We start from the raw sequence: 19,106 nt of genomic DNA, 5'->3' as shown, positions 1-19,106 counted from the left end.
GAGGTCCCTCTCGATAAGAGCACCTCGTCGTTTCGATATCCCGGTATTTCTGATCATGGATGCAAAATAATCCCGTACAGATTGGCTTTTACATCTCTAATCCCTCCGAAATCGATTCGGACCTCATCTACGCTTATTGAGAAGTATCTCTGTACACTAAGTGAAGTGACACGGACCACTCTTTCTGGACTGGCCGACCTGCCGCTATGTTGGGGAAATCACAGTTTGCTGAGGACCCACCCCGGACCATATTAATTGGGAATTGTATGCATCAAACGTTGCGGGGAAGCTTGGACCGCCCGTTTTCGTGCCGCCCCGCGCCGAGTATTCACGTCGAGTGGGTTCTTTTACGTTCTCAATGACGTCAGCTGCTGTGCGCCGACGCAGGGGTATGAAAATCGCTGACGCTCTCGTGAGCGAATATCCGCGGCGGTCGACGTCTTCGCTTGGTGGCTGCCGAGGCAGCACTTTGCAATCGGCAGCGCCGCAACGCAGGCGAGGACGGAGGTTCGTGCGTTGAGGGATTTCGGATCACGGGACGTGGTACCTGTCGGTTGAACGTGCTGCTGAATCGCGAGCTGCTGAAGGCCGACGACCGAGGCTGCTGCAAGTTGCTCCGATCCGGTTGCTGCCAGCTCCCAAGCCGACACCAACCCAACGGTTTGAGTTCTGTTTCAAACTCCACGTAAACTAGCTGCGCATGGTACCAGTCGTGGCGATGGCACGCAGGTGCGTTATGAGTAGCGAAATGCTGTATGCGAGAGCGATGAGGGTCGCCCCCCCCAAGGAAGTGGCCCCAGCTTGTTTTTCAATGCTGTTGAGGATACCGGACTTCGGTGTCCGGCAGCCAAAGCATCGTCTAACTGCGTGCTGTAGGCAACGAAACTAGCCTCCGTGCTAGGGAAATTGCTCGTGTAGCGTGCTCACTGCATTCGCAGCTCAACGCAGGGCAGGTGAGTCATTGATAGCGGGAGCTTTGTTTGAAAACTCAACCACATGTAAAGTTTCGTGTTGGTTCGTCGGGTACCACCTCAAGTGCTTGTAGACAAGGGCGGTTGCATGCCTTCCCTTTATCGCTTCTTGCGGTTGCTTTTGCTACGACCAACAGCCAACCCAAGTGAACCATGAGTAAGGGCTCGGCTGCTGGTGCCCCGCACGATTCTGGCGGTGCAGATCAGGGGACCTTCTCCTACATCCATCATTTCATCGTTGCATTTCACAAGGTTCTCGAATGCAAACTTGATGGGACGTTGCCTTGGAGTGCTCTCACCAGGCTTGGAGAAGCCTGCAAAAACTCGTAGACCTCACAGTCCGTCGACGCCTGCATGATAGCCCGTCGATCGTGGTCGCACGGCCGATCAGCAAAAGGTGGTGAAGCTGTAAGCCATTTCGATCTCTGGTGGTGGTGACCGCTGGCGGTTTGTTTAGTGATTCTGATCGTTGCTAGTAGCGGTAGCAACATGCTCAGCAGGTTGGCGACTCTTCCCAACCGCGCTGCTGAGCCTCACCCACAGCCACTCGATCCGCTGTTTGCGCTCGCCACTCAACACTGTTGACTGCTTCTCGTCTCGAAGTCTTTGAGAAACCCTCGTGAATTCCTGCCTTCCTCGCTTGGCTTGCTGCTGCAGCGACGGCGCTGGTCTCTCAATCCGCCACAGCGATTACCGGTAGGCATGCACCTGTACTAACGAAGGAAGGAGCAGAGCAAAGCCTCCAATCCCCACTGCAAAAGGTCGAACCGGCCGGGAAGACGGACCTACACTTGGTCGCCGCAAGAGGCGCACAGTCGCCAGCCGAGTAATCCGATTGCGAGAAGCGCACCTTGCTTCAAGCACAGACATCCTCGTGCTTGAGGAAGCGGCGCCGCCATGGGCTTCGCGCTCGGAGGCACTGCTCTGGCAAGGCCGGGTCACGGAGCGGATAGGATGCACCATCCGTTTTCGTTGAAAGCTTGCGCTCAGACTCTCTCCGCTTCTTCCGACCAGCACTGCTGCTGGAGGAAGCCTACATGGATGGCCATGAAGCCTCACAGTCTATGAAGCACAAAGAACAGTGGGAGAACTTGGGAACCATCTTATTCATGGTTAGCTTACTACTGGTACATGGCTATCTGACTGTGTGTGGGCTGGAGGAGATACAAACAAGCGCTTAGGATCGCTGCGTGATGTCGTGAATCTTCTCGACGAGCTTGATGGGCGCCGACAGGCCCAGGTAGCGCACCACCATGGCCGGCAGGTTGCCACCCAGGTCCATGTGGGCGATCACGCTCATCTCGCACATGTTGGGGTTGCTCGGGTGCGGCGTCACCACGTAGCCTGAGATGAGGATGGTCGCACGCACGTAGCCCTTGCGCTCGGGCACGTACTCGACGGAGCGCGTGGCAATGAGAAGCCGGCCGCTGGCCTCCTCCCGGTAGGTAGACACGACCGAGAAGTCGCGCGCGGCCGTGAACATGACCGACTTGGCCGTGACGCGGCGCACTTCCGAGGCGTCGCTGAGCTTCTCCATGGTCTTGACTTCCTTGGTCATCTCATCGAACTTGGGCACCATGTCGCAGCGCATGAGGATCTGCGCGGCCTTGGCGGCGCTCACGTGGAGCGTGCCCGTGGTCTTCATGGAGTACCATTCGCTGCCGGCGATCTCGCCGTACACGACCTGGATGCCCTTGCTGCTCGGGCCCTGGCGCCAGCCGTTAGGCAGCACGTCCAGGCCGTCGTAGCGCGTCAGCAGCAGGCGGATGCTGTCCTCCTCGAAGGCCTGGATGTTGGCGCGCACAGATGCGATGGGCGCCGGGATGGCGAAGGTCATGGCGGTGTCGGCCTCGGCCACGGGCGTCTCCTGCTGGGGGGCGCCCTGCTTGGTCTCCACGCCGCCGCGCGTGATCTCCACGGTGCTTTCGAAGGCCATTGTGGTCGGATGGGTGGGTTGCGAGGGATTGAAGTGTCTGAGGCAGAGCTAATTCGAGAATGACAGCTCCTGACAGCGGCTCGAGCGCCAGTTGCTTGGCTCAGAGTGCAGAGGCAAGGCCTGCGATACGCACGTGCCGATTACGCGTTGAAAACCCTCAGACGGCATGGAAAAGGCGCTTCGGAAGGATTCTTGACAAGACGCTGAGACACGTCCGCCGATATAAAGGAAAGATTATGCAGACTACGGGACGGACCAAAATTAGCCCCCGAATTAGCGAACTCTATAGAAGAGCGGTGGGTTTGTGTGATGCTGCCGGTCTTGCGCCGATATCACTATCGTTGCCTACAACTTTATTGCGCCGAGGGCGACGATACTATCTATCTGTGCATGCACGAGATCGAGACAATTATTTGCCCGCCTTAACGCAAGCAAGAAAGCTGACCGTCTCAGCGACTGAAAGTAGCGCTGCAAACGTTGAATACCATTTCAAACTTTTTCAAAAAGGCACAAGTCGTTGCCAACAGCCTGCTGCTGCAGTTGTCGCCAAGACATTGGGACAGTCGGCACCGCAAGTGCAGCCTGCGGAATCGTATAAGCCCAGATATGACCGGAGCGGCATCCTCGTTACCACACCTGGTGGTGTGCATCGCCGGCCGGTTCAGGTGACAGAAATTATGTTGTGGCTGGGGGCTGCGGCTAGCCGAATTTGCGGGGCCAAGCGCAGCAGGTGAGACATCAGTGCGCGCCAGATGGAGCCGAACAGGGAAGGCCGCGCTGCTGCTGTTGGTGCAGGCTCGACCAGCGCTGTTCGTGACATTCCATAGAGCTCGGTTTTACGCTAAACCTTTTTAACGTCCGAATTAGGGGCGACCATCACTCCGGCGGTTCGGGCGTGTCTCGACCGTTAGGTAACGCCCAGATGATTGCGCTACCAACACGCGCACTTCAAGCGTCCCATTCGAGCGTCCGTAGCAATAGCAAGCTGGCCCCGCCTGCAATGGGTAGCGCGGTGCAGCACTGCTGCTACCGTGTGCTGAGCGCTCGCAGGGTGGTGCTGTACTTTGCCTGTTAATCGCGCCAGGATACTTTGTGTGTGTCCCAAAGAGCAGAAGCGACTCTAGCTATGGGACGGCGAAGATTGCGCGCCACGATCACTGCCTTACCTGTGGTCCCACTGCGACTTGCGAACGAGTCTCCGCCACCAGTTCTCTGCCGTCTTTGCCTTTATCCTGCTCGCGCTTCACCGTCCGATGCAAGCGGATGTAGGCCATGAATGACATCACCACGCCGCCCCCGGTTACAGACACACACTTCGGGTGAGCCGCCCAGAACTCGTCGGTCAAGATGAACTGTGAAACGACAGCGCATGCCACCATTATTTCCACTGGTTGTGTAAGTAGTGGTCTGGCACTTATCCTTCCTGCTCACTCAAACAAGACACTCGAAGCAAGCGAGGCAAACCTGCATGCGCAGGCGATCCTGTCCGACGTCACGCAGTGGGACGCTGGAATTTATGTCGCTGGTAAACGGCAACTTGCCATCATCACGGCACCTGCGCCGCTTCGCAAATCGCGGCATATATGTACACTGTATCCATCAGATACCGATCCCCACGCTAAGAAGGTCTTCCAGCGAAATCTTTGCCGGTGGAAGCGAGCGAGCTTCAGCATTCATCCAAGGCGCTTTCTGGTTTAATTAAGACAGGGTTAAGCTTACCCCATTTACGGGACTGAATTTGGTGTCTTATAGAGCCACTTATATCATATTACCTTTTATATAACATGCTTATTAGTTATACAAATAGAGAGGTAAACTAGGAAAAGACAGCCTATCAGAACGCAAGCCCCGTCAAACTCGGATATATCAGGCGTTCTTGGTCGATTCCCATTTCGAAATCCCAGGAATGGTTGTGTTGGCCGCGCCCCCAACCGATGTGCACTTCCCGTCGCGCGAGGCGCTGCTAGCGCATGTGCGCAACTTTGTGGCGAAGCAGGGCTACGCCGTCGTGATCCACAAGACCAACGAGCCGCGCGGTCGGCTCTGGCTGCGCTGCGATCTCGGCGGCACGCGACGGCGAGCACGTCTCCATGACTGTCCATTTCAACTGTACGGGCGTCGACTCCCGAGCGGCGAATGGACGCTCAAGGTGCAGAACGAAATGCACCACCACGAGGTGGAGCCTCCGGTATTGCAGCTAGTGGCACGGCGCCTGGGACCCGAGCACAAACGACTGGTGCGTGAGCTGACGGACCAAGGACTGCTACCTGCTCGCATCTTGGAGAGGCTAAAGGAGCAGTTCCCTGGGAAAGTCTTCACTGTGCAGGAGATCTACAACGAGCGGGACTTCATGCGCAGAGAGAGACTGGCAGGGCGCCCAGCGTTTGCTGGAGACGAGGAGGAGGTGGACGTCCAGCAGCAGCAGACGGAGACAATGGCGTCCGCCGCTGTGGTTCCCGTGGTGCAGGACACGGGTGTAGACCCGACCCAAGTGCTGCAGGACGCGTGGGGACAAGTGAACAGTCTATTTGCCAACTGGCAGCCACAGGTGCAGCGAAGTTTCACTCTGCAGTTGGAGTACCTGATGGAGACGTCCAGCAAGCAGAATGAGGTTCTGAATGGGGGTGCAGAGCCTACTGCTGCGAGCAGCGAGGATGGTGTTACCGTTTCCAGCGAGGCTGTACCTGCCGAGCTTGGAGATTTGCCCAAGGCCAGGAAGCGATTGCGGACGCATTTCTCCGGGGGGACCTAGCTGTCGATGCTAGCACCCAGGGCTTTGACGCATCAATGATTCCTGGAGCTATTGAACTGCAGCAAGTTGCCTCGCCGTCAGCAGCACGTGACGTTTCTGGTGCCGGTGGCGATCAAATGTCGGAGCTGGTCAATGCTATTCCATAGGTAGAAGTTCGCTTGTAGCATTATGCGAGCTAACTCTTGTCTATTGCTTGAGGTGCTTGCGCTTGAGGTTGGCCATCCAGTCCAACTGATCCAGCGTAACGTGGCCGCTCAGTGCGTGAACAAACAGGCGCGGTGCGTTGGACGCCTCCTCGTCGGTGTCTTTAGCGCTCTCGCGCATGAAGAAGGACGTCCGCATGGCGTCGTCCTTGGCGCTGTCCATGTTGATCTTGCCCGACGAGCCCGATGCCGCTGCCACGGCACCTTCCTGAGCACGGAGCTCACCAGTGAAGACCGCGTAGTCCTCGTCCAGCTGGTCCATCTCACTGCTGTCAAACGTGCAGCCCTCTCCGACTGTAACCTTCGTGCCATGCAGCTCCACACCAATTGGCGCTGCAGGTTGAAGCGAGACGCGGACATTGCCGCCCACGAGGATGCTGCTGGAGGCGTCGGTCGTCCACGAGTCAAAGTGCGCCACGACGTCGCACTTGTCCCCACTGTCTTCCACATCCAACGCTCCAGTGACACTGTCCACCTGCACACTCTGCAGTCCCTCACTAGCCACACGCAGATACCCGTGCACATTGCCCACCCTCAGCTGCGCCTCGCCGCTCTGGTTCGTCGACACGACACTGCACATGGACGCGTAGATGGCTCCAAAGCTCGAAAGCGCCGTGGGGTCTCCCTTACCGAGCTTCACCTCTGCTTTACCTGCCATGAGCCTCTTGCAGCTGATGCTGTCGCTGGCCTCAAGTCTCACCGTCTCCCCTTCTACAAGCGCCGACACCTTGACGTTGCCTCCATTGGTCTTCAAGCTCACAGTCTTGCCGCGCGCCTTGTTCAGTGCAATGTCTCCACGCCCCACGACCACTTTCACGTCGCCCTCCACCTTGTCCTGCATCGTGACGCTGCCATGGGCCACCGCCACGTCCAGATCCACCGTGTGGGGCAGCAGCAGCTGCACCGTCGCGTCCTCCACGCTCTTCTTGACGATACGCAGCGCCTTGACGCCGACTCCGCCCTTCTCTGCCTCCTCTTCAATGGAGAACAGACTCTGCACGTCAATTGCGCTGCCAGACGCCGTGCAAACGCGCAACGCAAAGTCCTCGGCGCTCAGCACCGGCACAACCTCCACGTCCGTACGCGCTGCGTCGCCAGCCTGGAACTGCACGCGGCACTGATGCGACAAGTGCAAGAACGATACAGAAGACTCGCTCAGCTCTGACGCGGTCGACAAGAAGCGGCGACGCAGCGCCGCCCCACTGCGCAGGATATATGTACGGCCACGCATCCTGAGGCTCAAAAAGTGCTGGACCAAATCACAAACCTGTGCCCCGTCATATTATGCGTTATATTGGTCCCCCCTAAAGTCGATTACGCCTCTCACTGGCCAGCGTCGCCCTCATTAGCAATAGATAGCGTCGCTCTTCCTCGTCTTCCTCCCTCTTCGCCATGCGTCCGATCCTGCTCAAGGGCCACTCGCGCTCGCTCACCATGATCAAGTACAACCGCGAGGGGGACCTGCTGTTCTCATGCGCCAAGGATCACACGCCCAACCTCTGGTTCAGCGACACGGGCGAGCGCCTGGGCACGTACGTGGGTCACTCGGGTGCCGTGTGGGCCTGTGACGTGAGCTACCACTCGGAGCGGCTGCTCACGGCCGCGGCCGACGCCACCGTCAAGCTTTGGGACGTGCGCACGGGCGACGAGCTCTTCAGCTTCCCGCACACGGGCCCGGCCCGCAGCGTGAGCTTCAGCACGGGCGACAAGTCGTTCGTGTCGGTGGCCGATAAGTTCTCGGACAACCCGGCAGCCGTCTACGTGTACGAGCTGGCGGCCGACATGGCTGACCAGTCGGCCGAGCCTATCCTGTCTATTACCGACCACGGCCACGAAGGCCGCATCACGGGCGCCTACTGGACGCCGCTGAACAAGGCCATCATGACCACGGGCGGAGACGGCACTATCAAGCTGTTTAACCCTAAGACGGGGGAGCTGCTCGAGAGCCACAAGATCCACTCGGGCGAGATCACGAACGTGGCCTTCAACAAGTCCAAGACGCTGGCCATCACGTCGTCCAAGGACAACACGGCCAAGCTGCTGGACGTGGAGACCATGAAGGTGCTCAAGGTGTACGAGACGGACCGACCCGTCAACTCGGCCGCCATCTCGCCCATCAAGGAGCACGTGGTGCTGGGCGGTGGCCAGGAGGCCATGAGCGTCACTACCACGTCGGGCCGCGTCGGCAAGTTCGAGGCGCGCTTCTTCCACATGGTCTTCCAGGAGGAGTTCGGCCGCGTCAAGGGCCACTTCGGCCCCATCAACACGATCGCCTTCCACCCGAACGGCAAGAGCTACGCGTCCGGCGCCGAGGACGGCTACGTGCGGCTGCACCACTTCGACAACGACTACCTCAAGCTCCATGTCAACAAGTAACACGGCGGTGAATCGAGCTCTTGTAAGCAGGCAGACAGACGTGAGCAGGTGGACGGAGCAGACGGAGAAGACGCCGACAGGTTTTTGACAGGAGCGAGCAGCAGACTCAGGGACATCTCGGTCGATTGCGAGCCTTTTATTCGAGCTGCCAAGTGGAGTTCAGTCGGGAGACGCTTAGCTGGATGCAACGCTAGCAGCGGAGCTCTCCACCCGTGCATGTTCTGCTGCCGTAGGTAGTTTTAATGCAGCCATTTACTTTGCTAGCGTGTGTCCATCCATTGAAGCCATATCGAGTTTGCAAGGTGAGCCAAAATTGGAGCAGGTCATCTTATCCTCGAGGGCCGTCGTTCGACAAGTTCCAGAGGGAGGTTCAGGAGAAGATTACAATTGGAAATGCGTTGGATGAGGGGAAGGCGTCGCGTACTGGGCGCGAAGCTGCTTGTCGGTGCATCTCAATGATCACTTCGAAATCAAACTTCTAGACAGCAGAACTCGCCAGCCACACAGCAAAGATGGAGGAAGCCATGCACTTCTTGGACGAGCTCAAGGACAAATACCTGCACCAGGTCGAGCAGGCAATGTACGTTGGCTCGGTGATCTGATGCTTGTAGTTCAATGCTGGAGCTAATCGTGTTTCGTGGTGTGTTTAGTGAGGACTGGGACTACCAAGACTTCTCGCCGGATAAGCGATGCGCTCTGCTGGAGAACGAAGAGGAGCACAACGAGCGCGATGACCGAGACGAAAGCCAGGCCGCCAAATCCATTCCCAAGTCGGTGCTCAAGGCCTGGGTAGGGCTTTCGCCCGACGCTGAACTTGAGGAGTGAGTGACGAACTGTTTCTGCTTGTCGGTGAAGTGGAAACTAATGCTGTTTGTTTGCTCTCTGCGTTGCAGCTTCGACTGTGCCCAGGCTGCGGTGAAGGCGTGCGGCTACGAGGCTAAACTTGTTGCGGTGTGCACGCCACCGGGCGGCATCCAGGGCATTCCTGACGCCGAGAGCGTGCAGCGCTTGCTGTCGCAGATTCCTCGCCTGGATGCTGCCAATGTGACCTCTGCGTTTGCTGCGCGGTTGCAAGACGTTGACGCCACGTGGCAGGCGCGAGCGAAGGCGATCATGCTGATGCAGATGCTGGTGGAAATCAAGCCGTTCGCTGCGCGATACATCCCTGCCTTCCTGGCCAGCGCAGCTCTTCTGAAGCAACTTGACGGACTACGCACAGGCGTTCACAAGCAGGTGATCCGCGAGGGCGCACGCAAGCTGTTATCGCTGATCCGATCAAACGGCGCGAACCCAGCTTTCGTCCCCAAGGGAAGCCCGAGTGCGAAGCCGCACGTGCGCCATGTGCAAATGGCCAGCAAGCCCAAGAAGACAATTGCCAAGCCTGCCACTGCTCAGGCTGAGAAGCAGGTGAATGGCGCGTCACCAGGCAAATTGGCGGTGAACAAGGTCTTCAAGCCGGAGTTCCTCATGTCCAAGAGCACCTCGCTCGTCATCCGGGACAAGCACCCGAGGCCATCGTTGGTTATGAGTCCGAAGGTGTCCCAGGCCGTCCAAGCTTCGTGGAGGCGCCGCAACAGCGTGACGAAAGGAGATCGCGATGAGGACAACCTCATGCCATTCCAGAAGCCCCAAGCGGCTGCAGGCCCGAAAGACACGAGAAGTTCGTGGATCTACGGCAACGCGGTGCAGGCTGGCGTAGGGCGGCAGTCTTCAATCACTTCTTCGAGCTCGAGATATGACAGCGGACACCTCAGCGCTTTCTCCTTCGTCCAGTAATACGCTGGCTAGACGCTTCAGCTTGCACATTCATGATCAAACCATCAAATTGCTAACCATGTACAAAGGTAGCAGGAAACTCTGCAAATAATATACAAGTTCATCATCATCACGACTTGAATATTTATAGAGGAATACGTGCAAACTCAACTCCGCTCCTGGTCTTGTGCTCGATAGTTCGTCGACTCAATGGACAAAAAGCGACCAAAGAAGTCTGCGGGTCGTCGTGGCGCTCCTGCCGAGAAGACGGAGCCTACATTTCGACGGGAGGGGAGCTGGAAGCAGAGGTCTTCGAGTGTACTGTGGCTCAAGCTCAACTTCACCATCAAAGCTGCTCGACTGCAAACGCTCAAGCGACAAAAGTATCAGCATCTGCAAGAGGAGGCTCTGCTCAAGGCTCGAGGTTTGCTCAAGAATTGGGAAGATGGCCCGGTACTCCTCACCGAGGACTTGTACAGTCTAGCTCGGACGGAACACGAGGCCCAAGAACTACTCAACTACACGCCTGAAGCTCTCGCGCTACGTTTCAGTCTGCGCAACCACCCCGACGTCGTAGACGCTGTCAAACAGCTTTGGTCGGTCGAACTTCCTCGAGATGAAATGGGCTGTATCGACCAGCAGGGCTACGCGTCCTTGTTTCGTCGGATTGGACGCAGTCTGGAACCCGAGGCGACTAAGCGACGGCGTCGGCGTATGGAGAAAACAATTCGAGAAGACTGGGTCCGAGACAGCAAAGGCGAGCCTTTTATGAGCTTTTCAAACTTCTTTGACAGCGTCTTCGAGCTAGCGGATCTATGGTGCGAATCCATCGACGTGGACGAGTACATCGCCTTCCTTCGGAGGTTGGTACTGCGAGTGAGCACTGTTCGACGTGCCAAACACGACCCAAGCAGCAACACCAGACGATTGCTACGTCCACTCAAGCAAATTAAGGCGATAGATAACGAAGAAGAGTCGTCTTCTTCAGAAGAACTATCTCCGTCTGAAGTCGACGACGGAGAAGAACTTACAAGCGATGGAAGCTCGAGCGATGATGAAGAAGACAACGTACCAGTGCAGTTGCCGCCTCCAATGACCCCCACGCACTCATTGGGGTTTATAGCGACAAAAGCTTTGCAAACTATGCGTGCCAAGACCCCACCGCCTAGTGGTTCATCTCGAGAAGTTCTGGAAAGCAACAATGTACCGGAACCCGTCCAGGATGACAGGCCTTGGTCACGTGAGCGACGTGCAAGTATCATTACGCTCGGGGCCTTCGGTTTAGGAGGCTTCGGTAGCTTTTCTGGAGGTCAGGGCGACGATAAGGAGACAGACCCGAAGACGGCCGCTGGCTTGCGAGGGGCAAGCGCCAAGTCTCGAACGACATCGGCGAAAAGAAAACCCTTAACCAGTGTGCACGAACGCGGCGCTGGAGCTGTGAAGGAAGACGACGGAGGCGTGAATGCTTTGGTTGTCATGCACCGCTTGAGGTCAGCCCAACCGAGGGCTCCGGTTGTTGTCGAGGATGTTGGACCAAGCAGTACGCCTCCAAACAACAAAGTGGCTCTGAACGTGGGTTTGCCTATGGCTAACCTTCCACAACAAAAGCAACAGCGACCTGCTCAGCTCATTACTGCAGCCTTCGGGGCTCCTAAGCCAGGACTTGGCGTTGGAAGCGTGAATATGGACGGACTCCCATCGTCTGGACTGCAGAGCGGTGGTGCCTTGACCAGCTCAGCACCTCACTTAAAACCGCCCACTGGACTGGCATCTGGTACTTTCGGCAGTGTTGATCCAGCGCGAGTTGGTTCTGGCGGTGCTCACAGGTCGCTGCTCTCTTCATCGTCCTCTAAAGCAACGCAAAAAGGGGGAAACAAGCATGCAGGCATCGTTTTTGAAGGTGCAAGTCAAGAGAAGGGGAACACCCATCGATTAGCAGCGCTCGGCGCCAAGTCGTCGGGCTCTCCACACCATTCAAACAACCCGCAAAGCTCAAGTCAAGCCTTAGCGTACAGGAAAGCTCTTCTAGCAGAGGGCCAACAAGAGCTTTTGCTGCAGGCATCAACGACCGATGCACAGGCCACTGCACACGCCCCGCGAGAGTACATCTCCGGCTTTGGCCTCGACAGTCCAGCAATTGGGACTACAGATATCGCCACCTCCACGATACGCAAGAAGTCAGGGATTTCGTCCTTACCTTTCTACACTTTTGATGAGAATGCGTCTCCTGCAAAGCGTTTGCTTCCGCCGGTGCTAGGCGACCGTGGACGAAGTGGAGCTCGTAGTGACAACACTCGACAGGCAGGCGATCGCGGCGGTCACAACGGACCCGATTTCTCGGACAGCTACAAGAAGACTGCGTACTTGACGGGTAGCTTGCAAGCCCATGCTCTAGCTCAAACAGGATGGAATGTGGCAGGTTCTCGCAATGGCGATGGACGCTCGACGCCGCAAAGTGAAGCACTGGCGTGGTTCCCAGTACCAAGTAAAGAATCCAAGTCTCATCCCGGACGCAGCACGAGCAAGCAAACGCCCAAGCGGAAGCTGTCTCCAGACGACGGCTATGGCGATGTCACTGTTTCGCCGTGGGATACGGAGTTTGACTACGACGACGACCTTGCCAGAGCTTTCCCTCGCACCGAGAAACACTGGGAGCCTCAGCGGACGTCACCGAAAGAAAACACTTCGATCGCATCCGAATCACCGATGCCCGGGCCACAAGACAACCCAGACTCAACAACTGAGCCGCCAACACTCAGTGTGTCATCTTCGATGGTTCCTCCAGAACCTCCCTCTTGTGTCTCCGAGCTCACCACACTGCCGCAGGAATACCACGAGCTGGTTCTTGGAGGTTCAGCGCTCAACACCTACAAAAGCCTCGGAAGAGCGGAGAGTGCACCACTCCCTATCCAAGCTCCAGTGACCCACAAGATACCGTCGCGAGAGCCGCAGTGGATGCTGAATGGGGCTTCCCAACCCTCGCTAACTCTTCTGAAAGACGGCGTTGAAGGTCGAACGGTGGCGGACACTTCTCCACGGTCAATATTCTCGGCACTTACATCGAAGCGCCCTCGTCGAGAGAGAGACGTCGATGAGGAAGGGGACCTTGGATTGTGTCCACGGTTTGTCGAGCACCTCGAGTCTCATGGAGAGCGAGCGGCTACAGCACAGTCGCCACTCTTCCGCACGGACAAGCCCAAGCCTCGATGTACATGCAACGATTCTCTAGACGGAGAGGACAATGACGAGCATGAAGCTCAGTCGCGATGTCCTCGACACGGCAGCAGCAACAACAATTGGCAGGAAGACGACGAAGGAGAGGAACATTTTCAAGATGCCGTGAGCTCACAGATAGAGGACGTGACGGTGATTGTGAATGCTACGCGCGGACTTGTGCTGCGTCCTGGGACAATGGATAAACTAGCTGCAAAGCGAGCAAGACGCAAGCAGCACGCAACACGGTCGGAAATGATGCGGCGGCGTTGCCAATACACGTTTGCCAAGCACCTCGGCTAACTAATAGATGCGAGTATCACCTAGTTGCTGTTTGTCGAGTACGCGTACTGCTGCACGAGCGAGTGGTCCTCGATGCTCTTCACGAGCTCTTCGCACGAGCAGCTGCCAATCGAACCGCTGACGTCCTCCACTACGCGGCTCACATCGTCTGCAGACACCAGCGGATCTCCGAAGAAGCCTGCGACGGAAGATATTGTCGTCAATGCAAACGCCAGCGCTTCCGGCGACAATCCGCCTTCAAACCCGGGAGAACTCTCGGCATCACAAGCAAATTGCAAAGCAGCCTGGAGCTTCACACCAAGCGAGCCACGAAGCAGCAACGAAGCCCCGATAAGAAACTGCGTCGCGAGGATTCGTTCGTCCCCTGTCCGGTCCAACAACGTGAACAGACGATCAAAAATCGCGCGGTCCGACGCAGCGAACTTGACGCTGTTCAGCGCCTCCTCGAACTCGTCACAGCCCAAATCTGGCTCTCGATACTGTAAATCCCCTTCATCAGGCAAAGTTTCAGCGTACCAGATCGCTTGCAGTGCCTGAAGCTGCACCAAAGAGACTGCAAAAGTTCAAACAGCTTAGTATACTGCGAAAAATAACAACAAAACTCGACGCTGACTCACACTGAGTGATTTCCGCGACGGCGGCGACGGCCAGCGGACTGTCCTTGGTGTCACTGCCCTCCACAGGCTGCGAGATCGTAATGCCCATGCTGTATGCAACTGCTGCAGTGAGTTCTTGGCCGACGGTCTAGAGTCAAGGGTCGCTATAGCAACGTCTCAACTAAAATGATGGTCCAAACATCGTGAGATAAGGCGCCAGTTTACATGTTCGCTTCTTGCAGTGTCCAGACGGTTTGCACTGTAGGATAGCGGTGCCGCCGGTGTTCATAGCTATCATCTTGACATCGCTACGGGATCTTTAACTTAAACGGAGATGGCTACACCAACTTCAACTAGCCGGCCAATGAAAAAGCGGATACATTGGTTTCAGCCAATAGCGAGCCTCGAGCCGTTACAACAACTTCAACTTCCGGGAAGGGGCCGGCATTTCTTATCTCGGAGAACCCCTGGACGAGTCGCTGGGCGTCGGTTTTCAAGCGAAAGACGTTTTCCAATCGAGTTACCGCATTCCCCATCGTCGGAGTGCCTCAGGACTGCACTTGCTGGCGGGAAGATCAGCAGCATTGGCTCGCCCGCTGCCAGGCGAGATCCGCCGCGTGCACGTGCGTCCCATGAAAAGCAATGTAGGAGCCTCCTCGGCCGCGGTGGCCGGGATCGAGCCCCGCGTCGCCTTCCTGAACGACAGCGACGCCAACCAGCAGCTCATCACCGCCAAGCAGTACGCGCGCAACGTTATGGTCACCTCGAAGTACACGGTCGTGAGCTTCGTGCCCAAGACCATCTTCGAGTTCTTCCGCGTCGTGGCCAACGTCTACTTCCTGCTGATCTCGGTGCTTCAGTTGGCGACGCCTTGGTCGCCTACAAATCGGTTCACGACTGCAGGACCGCTGTTATTTGTCCTCCTAGTGACGATGGTGAAGCAGGGAAGCGAGGATTTCAAGCGACATGATGCTGACGAGAAGCAGAACCGCCGCTCTTGTAGAGTAAGAGACCCCCCCCCCCTTCCTTCTAGCATCTCTTTTGACGTACTCACGACGGCCTGTGCTGCTATAGATCATCAACACCGGAGGTCAGACGGAGATGATGTCTTGGCAAGATTTACAGGTTGGACAGCTCGTGTGTGTGGAGAACCACGAGGAGTTACCAGCAGACCTGGTGATTCTGGCCACGTCCGAGGAGGAAGGCCGGTGCTTCATTGAGACGTCTAATCTGGACGGCGAGACAAATCTCAAGCGACGAATTGCTGTCAAGCCTACGGCACAGGCTGTAGGCTGGCGTGAGCTGCATGGAAGTCCTCTGTCGCAGGAAGCCGTGTGTGCTTCAGCCGTGCGACGGCTGCGCGGGTCTGTAGAGCATGAACAACCCAACAACCAGCTCTACACATTTACCGGTCGACTGCTACTGCGTGAGAGCGACCGAGGCGAAACAGCAGTACCGCTAGGCCCCGAGAACCTGTTACTCCGTGGCTGCAGTCTTCGAAGCTGCGCTTTTGTCGTGGGTCTCGTGATCTTTACAGGTAGTGAGACCAAGCTGCTTCAAAACTCCCGAGCGGCGCCATCTAAGCAGAGCAAACTCTACAGAACAGCGAATCGGTGCATGCTGTTGATCTTCAGCACCATGTTTCTGCTCTGCTTGGCAAGCGCGATAGTAGCGGCGTTTTGGAGCAAGGCGAACGCCAGTCGCGTGTGGTACTTGCCATTCATGAAAGAGGCGGACGGCGTCGGCGACTTCGTCGTGAACTTCTTCACGTTCCTCATCCTGTACAACAACCTCGTGCCCATTTCGCTCTACGTCTCGCTCGACATCATCAAGGTGCTGCAAGCCAACCGGATCACGGCAGACGCCAAGATGGTTTTCGAAGGTACGCACGCAGTGGCGCGGACGTCCGAGCTTAACGAGGAGCTCGGCCAGGTCGAGTACGTCTTCAGCGACAAGACCGGCACGTTGACGTGCAACGTCATGGAGTTCCGCAAGTGCTCGATCGGTGGGATCTCGTACGGCTTCGGCACGACCGAGATCGGACGAGCGGTGGCTGCTCTCGCTAGCGGCAGTGCCAAACCAAATGCCAAGTCGCCATCTCCAGCGAAAGCAAAAGTGAACCCGCTCGCCGACGGAGCTGGCAGTGCAGTGCGGCTCGACATCGACTCTACCGACGATATCCGCGAGACGGTATCGCCTGCAGCACCCGTGCAGTCTGTGGCGCTAAACGATGAGGGCAGTGACCCGAAAGATGCCCAGGTTCACTTCGATCCCAGCATTCATTTCGACGATCCAGGGCTGCTGCGAACGCTGTACGCCGGTGGCAAGCAAGGCGAACTCATCCACGAGTTCCTCACCCTCTTGTCGATTTGCCACACGGTGATCCCCGAGACAGATTCCAAGACTGGTGCAATTGCTTACCGCGCGTCATCACCAGATGAGGAAGCTCTAGTGAAGGCTGCCAAGTGCCTGGGATACAACTTCGTGGCGCCGGCACCGCTCATGAAGGTGGAGGTCTCTCGAAAGCAGTCTCTGCTCCCCCCTAACACTGCAGACACACAGCAGACACCCGATCCTACTGCCAAATACCACACGATCGTTAACGTGAACGAGTTCAACTCGACGCGAAAGCGGATGTCAGTGGTAGCGGTGAACGAAGAGACCCGCGAGTACGTTTTGTACTGCAAGGGCGCCGACAACATGATGCTCGAACGCGCTGCACCAGGAAAGAGTGACGGCGATACTGCCGCACACGCGAAACTGGTTGGACACCTTAAGAACTACGCTCGTGAAGGGCTGCGAACGCTGGTACTTGGGCGACGAGTGCTTACTGCGGAGGAATACAAGGAGTACAACGAAGCTTACATTGCAGCCTCGACAGCACTCGAAGACCGCGAAGAGAAGCTGGATGCAAGCGCCGAGATGATCGAGACGAACATGCAGCTATTGGGAGTGACGGCAATCGAGGACAAGCTGCAGGAAGGAGTGCCGTCGGCCATTTTCGACCTGGCGCAGGCTGGAATCAAGGTCTGGGTGCTCACTGGAGACCGGGAGGAGACGGCTATCAACATCGGCCACGCTTGTCGGCTGATCAACGACAAAATGCAGCTGCTGTACGTGAATGCCGAGCGCGTCGACGCGTTGAGTGCACAGCTTGACGACCTTCATGGATCTCCGGAGATACAGCGACTCATTCGAGGCGACCAGGTAGCCGACAATCTGGCCATGGTCTGCGACGGCAAGGCGCTCGTGCATATATTCCCATCGCGTGACGCGCGACTCAAAATGTCTGCCGAAGCCATGCAACGCGTCGAGGTGCTGACCGAGAAACTACTGAATGTTGCCAGAGTTTGCAAGGCGCTTATTGCCTGTCGGGTGAGTCCGTCCCAGAAAGCAGACATCGTTCAGCTCGTACGCAAAGGAGGTCGTCAAGGCAGTGGCCAGAAGGGAAAAGGAGAGCAGCCGATCACTCTGGCGATCGGAGACGGCGCCAACGACGTGAGCATGATCCAGACAGCGCACGTCGGCGTGGGCATTTGCGGCAAAGAAGGTGTTCAGGCTGTGAACGCCAGCGACTACGCCGTCGCCCAATTCCGCTTCCTCACGAGACTCGTCCTCCTTCACGGGCGGTGCAACTACAAGCGGGTCTGCAAGGTCATCCGCTACTCGTTCTACAAGAACATCGCTCTCGTCATCAGTCTCTTCGTCTTCAACTTCTTCAATGGGCAGTCGGGTGCTCCGCTCTTCGAGAGCTTCGTGATGGCGGGCTGGAACTTCTTCTTGGCGCTCCCGATCATTGTAATCGGCATCTTCGACCAGGACATCCCGGAGGAAGTTGTGCTGAGGTTCCCGCAGCTTTATCGTCGCGGCCAGCACGACAGCGACCTGAACATGAGCGTGTTCGCCAGAACTATCCTGAACTCGGTAGGCCACGCACTCATTTGCTTCTTCGCCTGCTACGCGGGCACGCAGGTCCCATCGCAGGGGCTGTATGTGGTCGGCACCCTCTTCTACACGTCGCTACTTGGCACAATGAACCTCAAGGTGATTCTGCTCGCTCTCAACTGGAACAAATATCACGTCGCCGTCATGGCGTTCAGCGTCGGGCTCTTTATCTTGTTCCTGCTGGTCTACCCGCACTTCACGTTCATGAGCTACGACATGTTCGGAGTACCCGCGCGGATGGTCCGTCTTCAGCGCTACTGGACGTTGCTGCTGTTGTGCCCCGTGGCGGCAATGGTCATCGACTTCACGGCCACCGCAGCGCAGCAGCAGTTCCGACCGAGCGCCGAAGACATTCTGCGTGAGCGCAGCCGCCCAGGCAGAGCAAGCCGCGCCAGTGACGTCGTGGCCCCCATGGCCCTCGCAGACCAGAGCCATTCACCTTCAGTGGACAACCTCTTCGTAGCACAGCAGTCGGCCGACGAGGACAACAAGAGTGACAGTAAAGAGAGCAAGAACGGCAAGCTGAACGCCTTTGTCGTGACAGCACAGCCGCCATCTCCGAATCGACGCTCAGGCAGCACCAACAACTTACCTCTGTACGACTCGTTCAAGGGCAGTCTACCTCAACCTCAAGCTCGTACGTGTTGGAATCTCGGAGGATTTATCTACTATACTTGCAACTGACTTTGAGTGGTTGATACAGTGAGTAGCTTCGCGTTTAACGGAGTGGATGAACCTCCAGGCAGATTCGCCTCAGGTGATTTACCAGTTCAGGAAGCCGTGACTATGCGCGTGCTCAGCTTCCAGAAACAACGTCGAGTCAGTCGTGCGAGCTCGTTGAGTCGCCTCCCTGCTGTCGTCGTGGCACCCGAGCTCACATCCTCGACACGGCGCGATGCCAGCAAGAGAGACATCTAGTACAGCTTCAATACCCTCAACACATTGGTACACCTCTAGTATTTCACAATCTTGTACAAGTATCCATTACACGGCCTCTCTGTATGAAATAGTTAGAATTCGTTGGATTCGGTTAAATATCACAGATTGGCACCAGTC

The 19,106-nt window shown here is 56.9% G+C and overlaps 8 protein-coding genes across 8 annotated transcripts; 5 read left to right on the top strand and 3 right to left on the bottom strand.

Moving 5' to 3' along the window:
• Positions 1 to 2,148: 2,148 nt before the first annotated feature.
• On the bottom strand, positions 2,149 to 2,907 carry KRP23_9639 (uncharacterized protein; the record flags this gene model as incomplete). The annotated part of the gene is made up of 1 exon (XM_067895218.1): positions 2,149 to 2,907. One exon carries the CDS (start codon positions 2,905 to 2,907, stop codon positions 2,149 to 2,151), a length of 759 nt encoding a protein of 252 aa, XP_067742825.1.
• Positions 2,908 to 4,813: 1,906 nt separating this feature from the next.
• Positions 4,814 to 5,659, top strand: KRP23_9638 (uncharacterized protein; the record flags this gene model as incomplete). The annotated part of the gene is made up of 1 exon (XM_067895217.1): positions 4,814 to 5,659. The coding sequence occupies one exon, from the start codon at positions 4,814 to 4,816 to the stop codon at positions 5,657 to 5,659; it is 846 nt and encodes a 281-aa protein (XP_067742824.1).
• Positions 5,660 to 5,845: 186 nt separating this feature from the next.
• KRP23_9637 (uncharacterized protein) lies at positions 5,846 to 7,093 on the bottom strand (the record flags this gene model as incomplete). Its single annotated transcript, XM_067895216.1, has 1 exon — positions 5,846 to 7,093. One exon carries the CDS (start codon positions 7,091 to 7,093, stop codon positions 5,846 to 5,848), a length of 1,248 nt encoding a protein of 415 aa, XP_067742823.1.
• A 161-nt stretch (positions 7,094 to 7,254) lies between these two features.
• Positions 7,255 to 8,238, top strand: KRP23_9636 (Eukaryotic translation initiation factor 3 subunit I; the record flags this gene model as incomplete). The annotated part of the gene is made up of 1 exon (XM_067895215.1): positions 7,255 to 8,238. The coding sequence occupies one exon, from the start codon at positions 7,255 to 7,257 to the stop codon at positions 8,236 to 8,238; it is 984 nt and encodes a 327-aa protein (XP_067742822.1).
• A 512-nt stretch (positions 8,239 to 8,750) lies between these two features.
• Positions 8,751 to 10,014, top strand: KRP23_9635 (uncharacterized protein; the record flags this gene model as incomplete). The annotated part of the gene is made up of 3 exons (XM_067895214.1): positions 8,751 to 8,818; positions 8,889 to 9,059; positions 9,132 to 10,014. 3 exons carry the CDS (start codon positions 8,751 to 8,753, stop codon positions 10,012 to 10,014), a joined length of 1,122 nt encoding a protein of 373 aa, XP_067742821.1.
• Positions 10,015 to 10,203: 189 nt separating this feature from the next.
• KRP23_9634 (uncharacterized protein) lies at positions 10,204 to 13,509 on the top strand (the record flags this gene model as incomplete). Its single annotated transcript, XM_067895212.1, has 1 exon — positions 10,204 to 13,509. One exon carries the CDS (start codon positions 10,204 to 10,206, stop codon positions 13,507 to 13,509), a length of 3,306 nt encoding a protein of 1,101 aa, XP_067742820.1.
• Positions 13,510 to 13,529: 20 nt separating this feature from the next.
• KRP23_9633 (uncharacterized protein) lies at positions 13,530 to 14,214 on the bottom strand (the record flags this gene model as incomplete). Its single annotated transcript, XM_067895211.1, has 2 exons — positions 13,530 to 14,062; positions 14,127 to 14,214. The coding sequence occupies 2 exons, from the start codon at positions 14,212 to 14,214 to the stop codon at positions 13,530 to 13,532; spliced, it is 621 nt and encodes a 206-aa protein (XP_067742819.1).
• A 523-nt stretch (positions 14,215 to 14,737) lies between these two features.
• KRP23_9632 (Phospholipid-transporting ATPase 3) lies at positions 14,738 to 18,968 on the top strand (the record flags this gene model as incomplete). Its single annotated transcript, XM_067895210.1, has 3 exons — positions 14,738 to 15,109; positions 15,180 to 18,687; positions 18,754 to 18,968. 3 exons carry the CDS (start codon positions 14,738 to 14,740, stop codon positions 18,966 to 18,968), a joined length of 4,095 nt encoding a protein of 1,364 aa, XP_067742818.1.
• Between the last annotated feature and the right edge of the window lie 138 nt (positions 18,969 to 19,106).

This window comes from Phytophthora ramorum, assembly GCF_020800215.1.
Source record: "Phytophthora ramorum isolate Pr-102 chromosome Unknown Phyram_PR-102_s0008, whole genome shotgun sequence".
Classification (NCBI taxonomy): domain Eukaryota; phylum Oomycota; class Peronosporomycetes; order Peronosporales; family Peronosporaceae; genus Phytophthora; species Phytophthora ramorum.
This window is presented reverse-complemented; position numbering and strand designations above follow the sequence as displayed.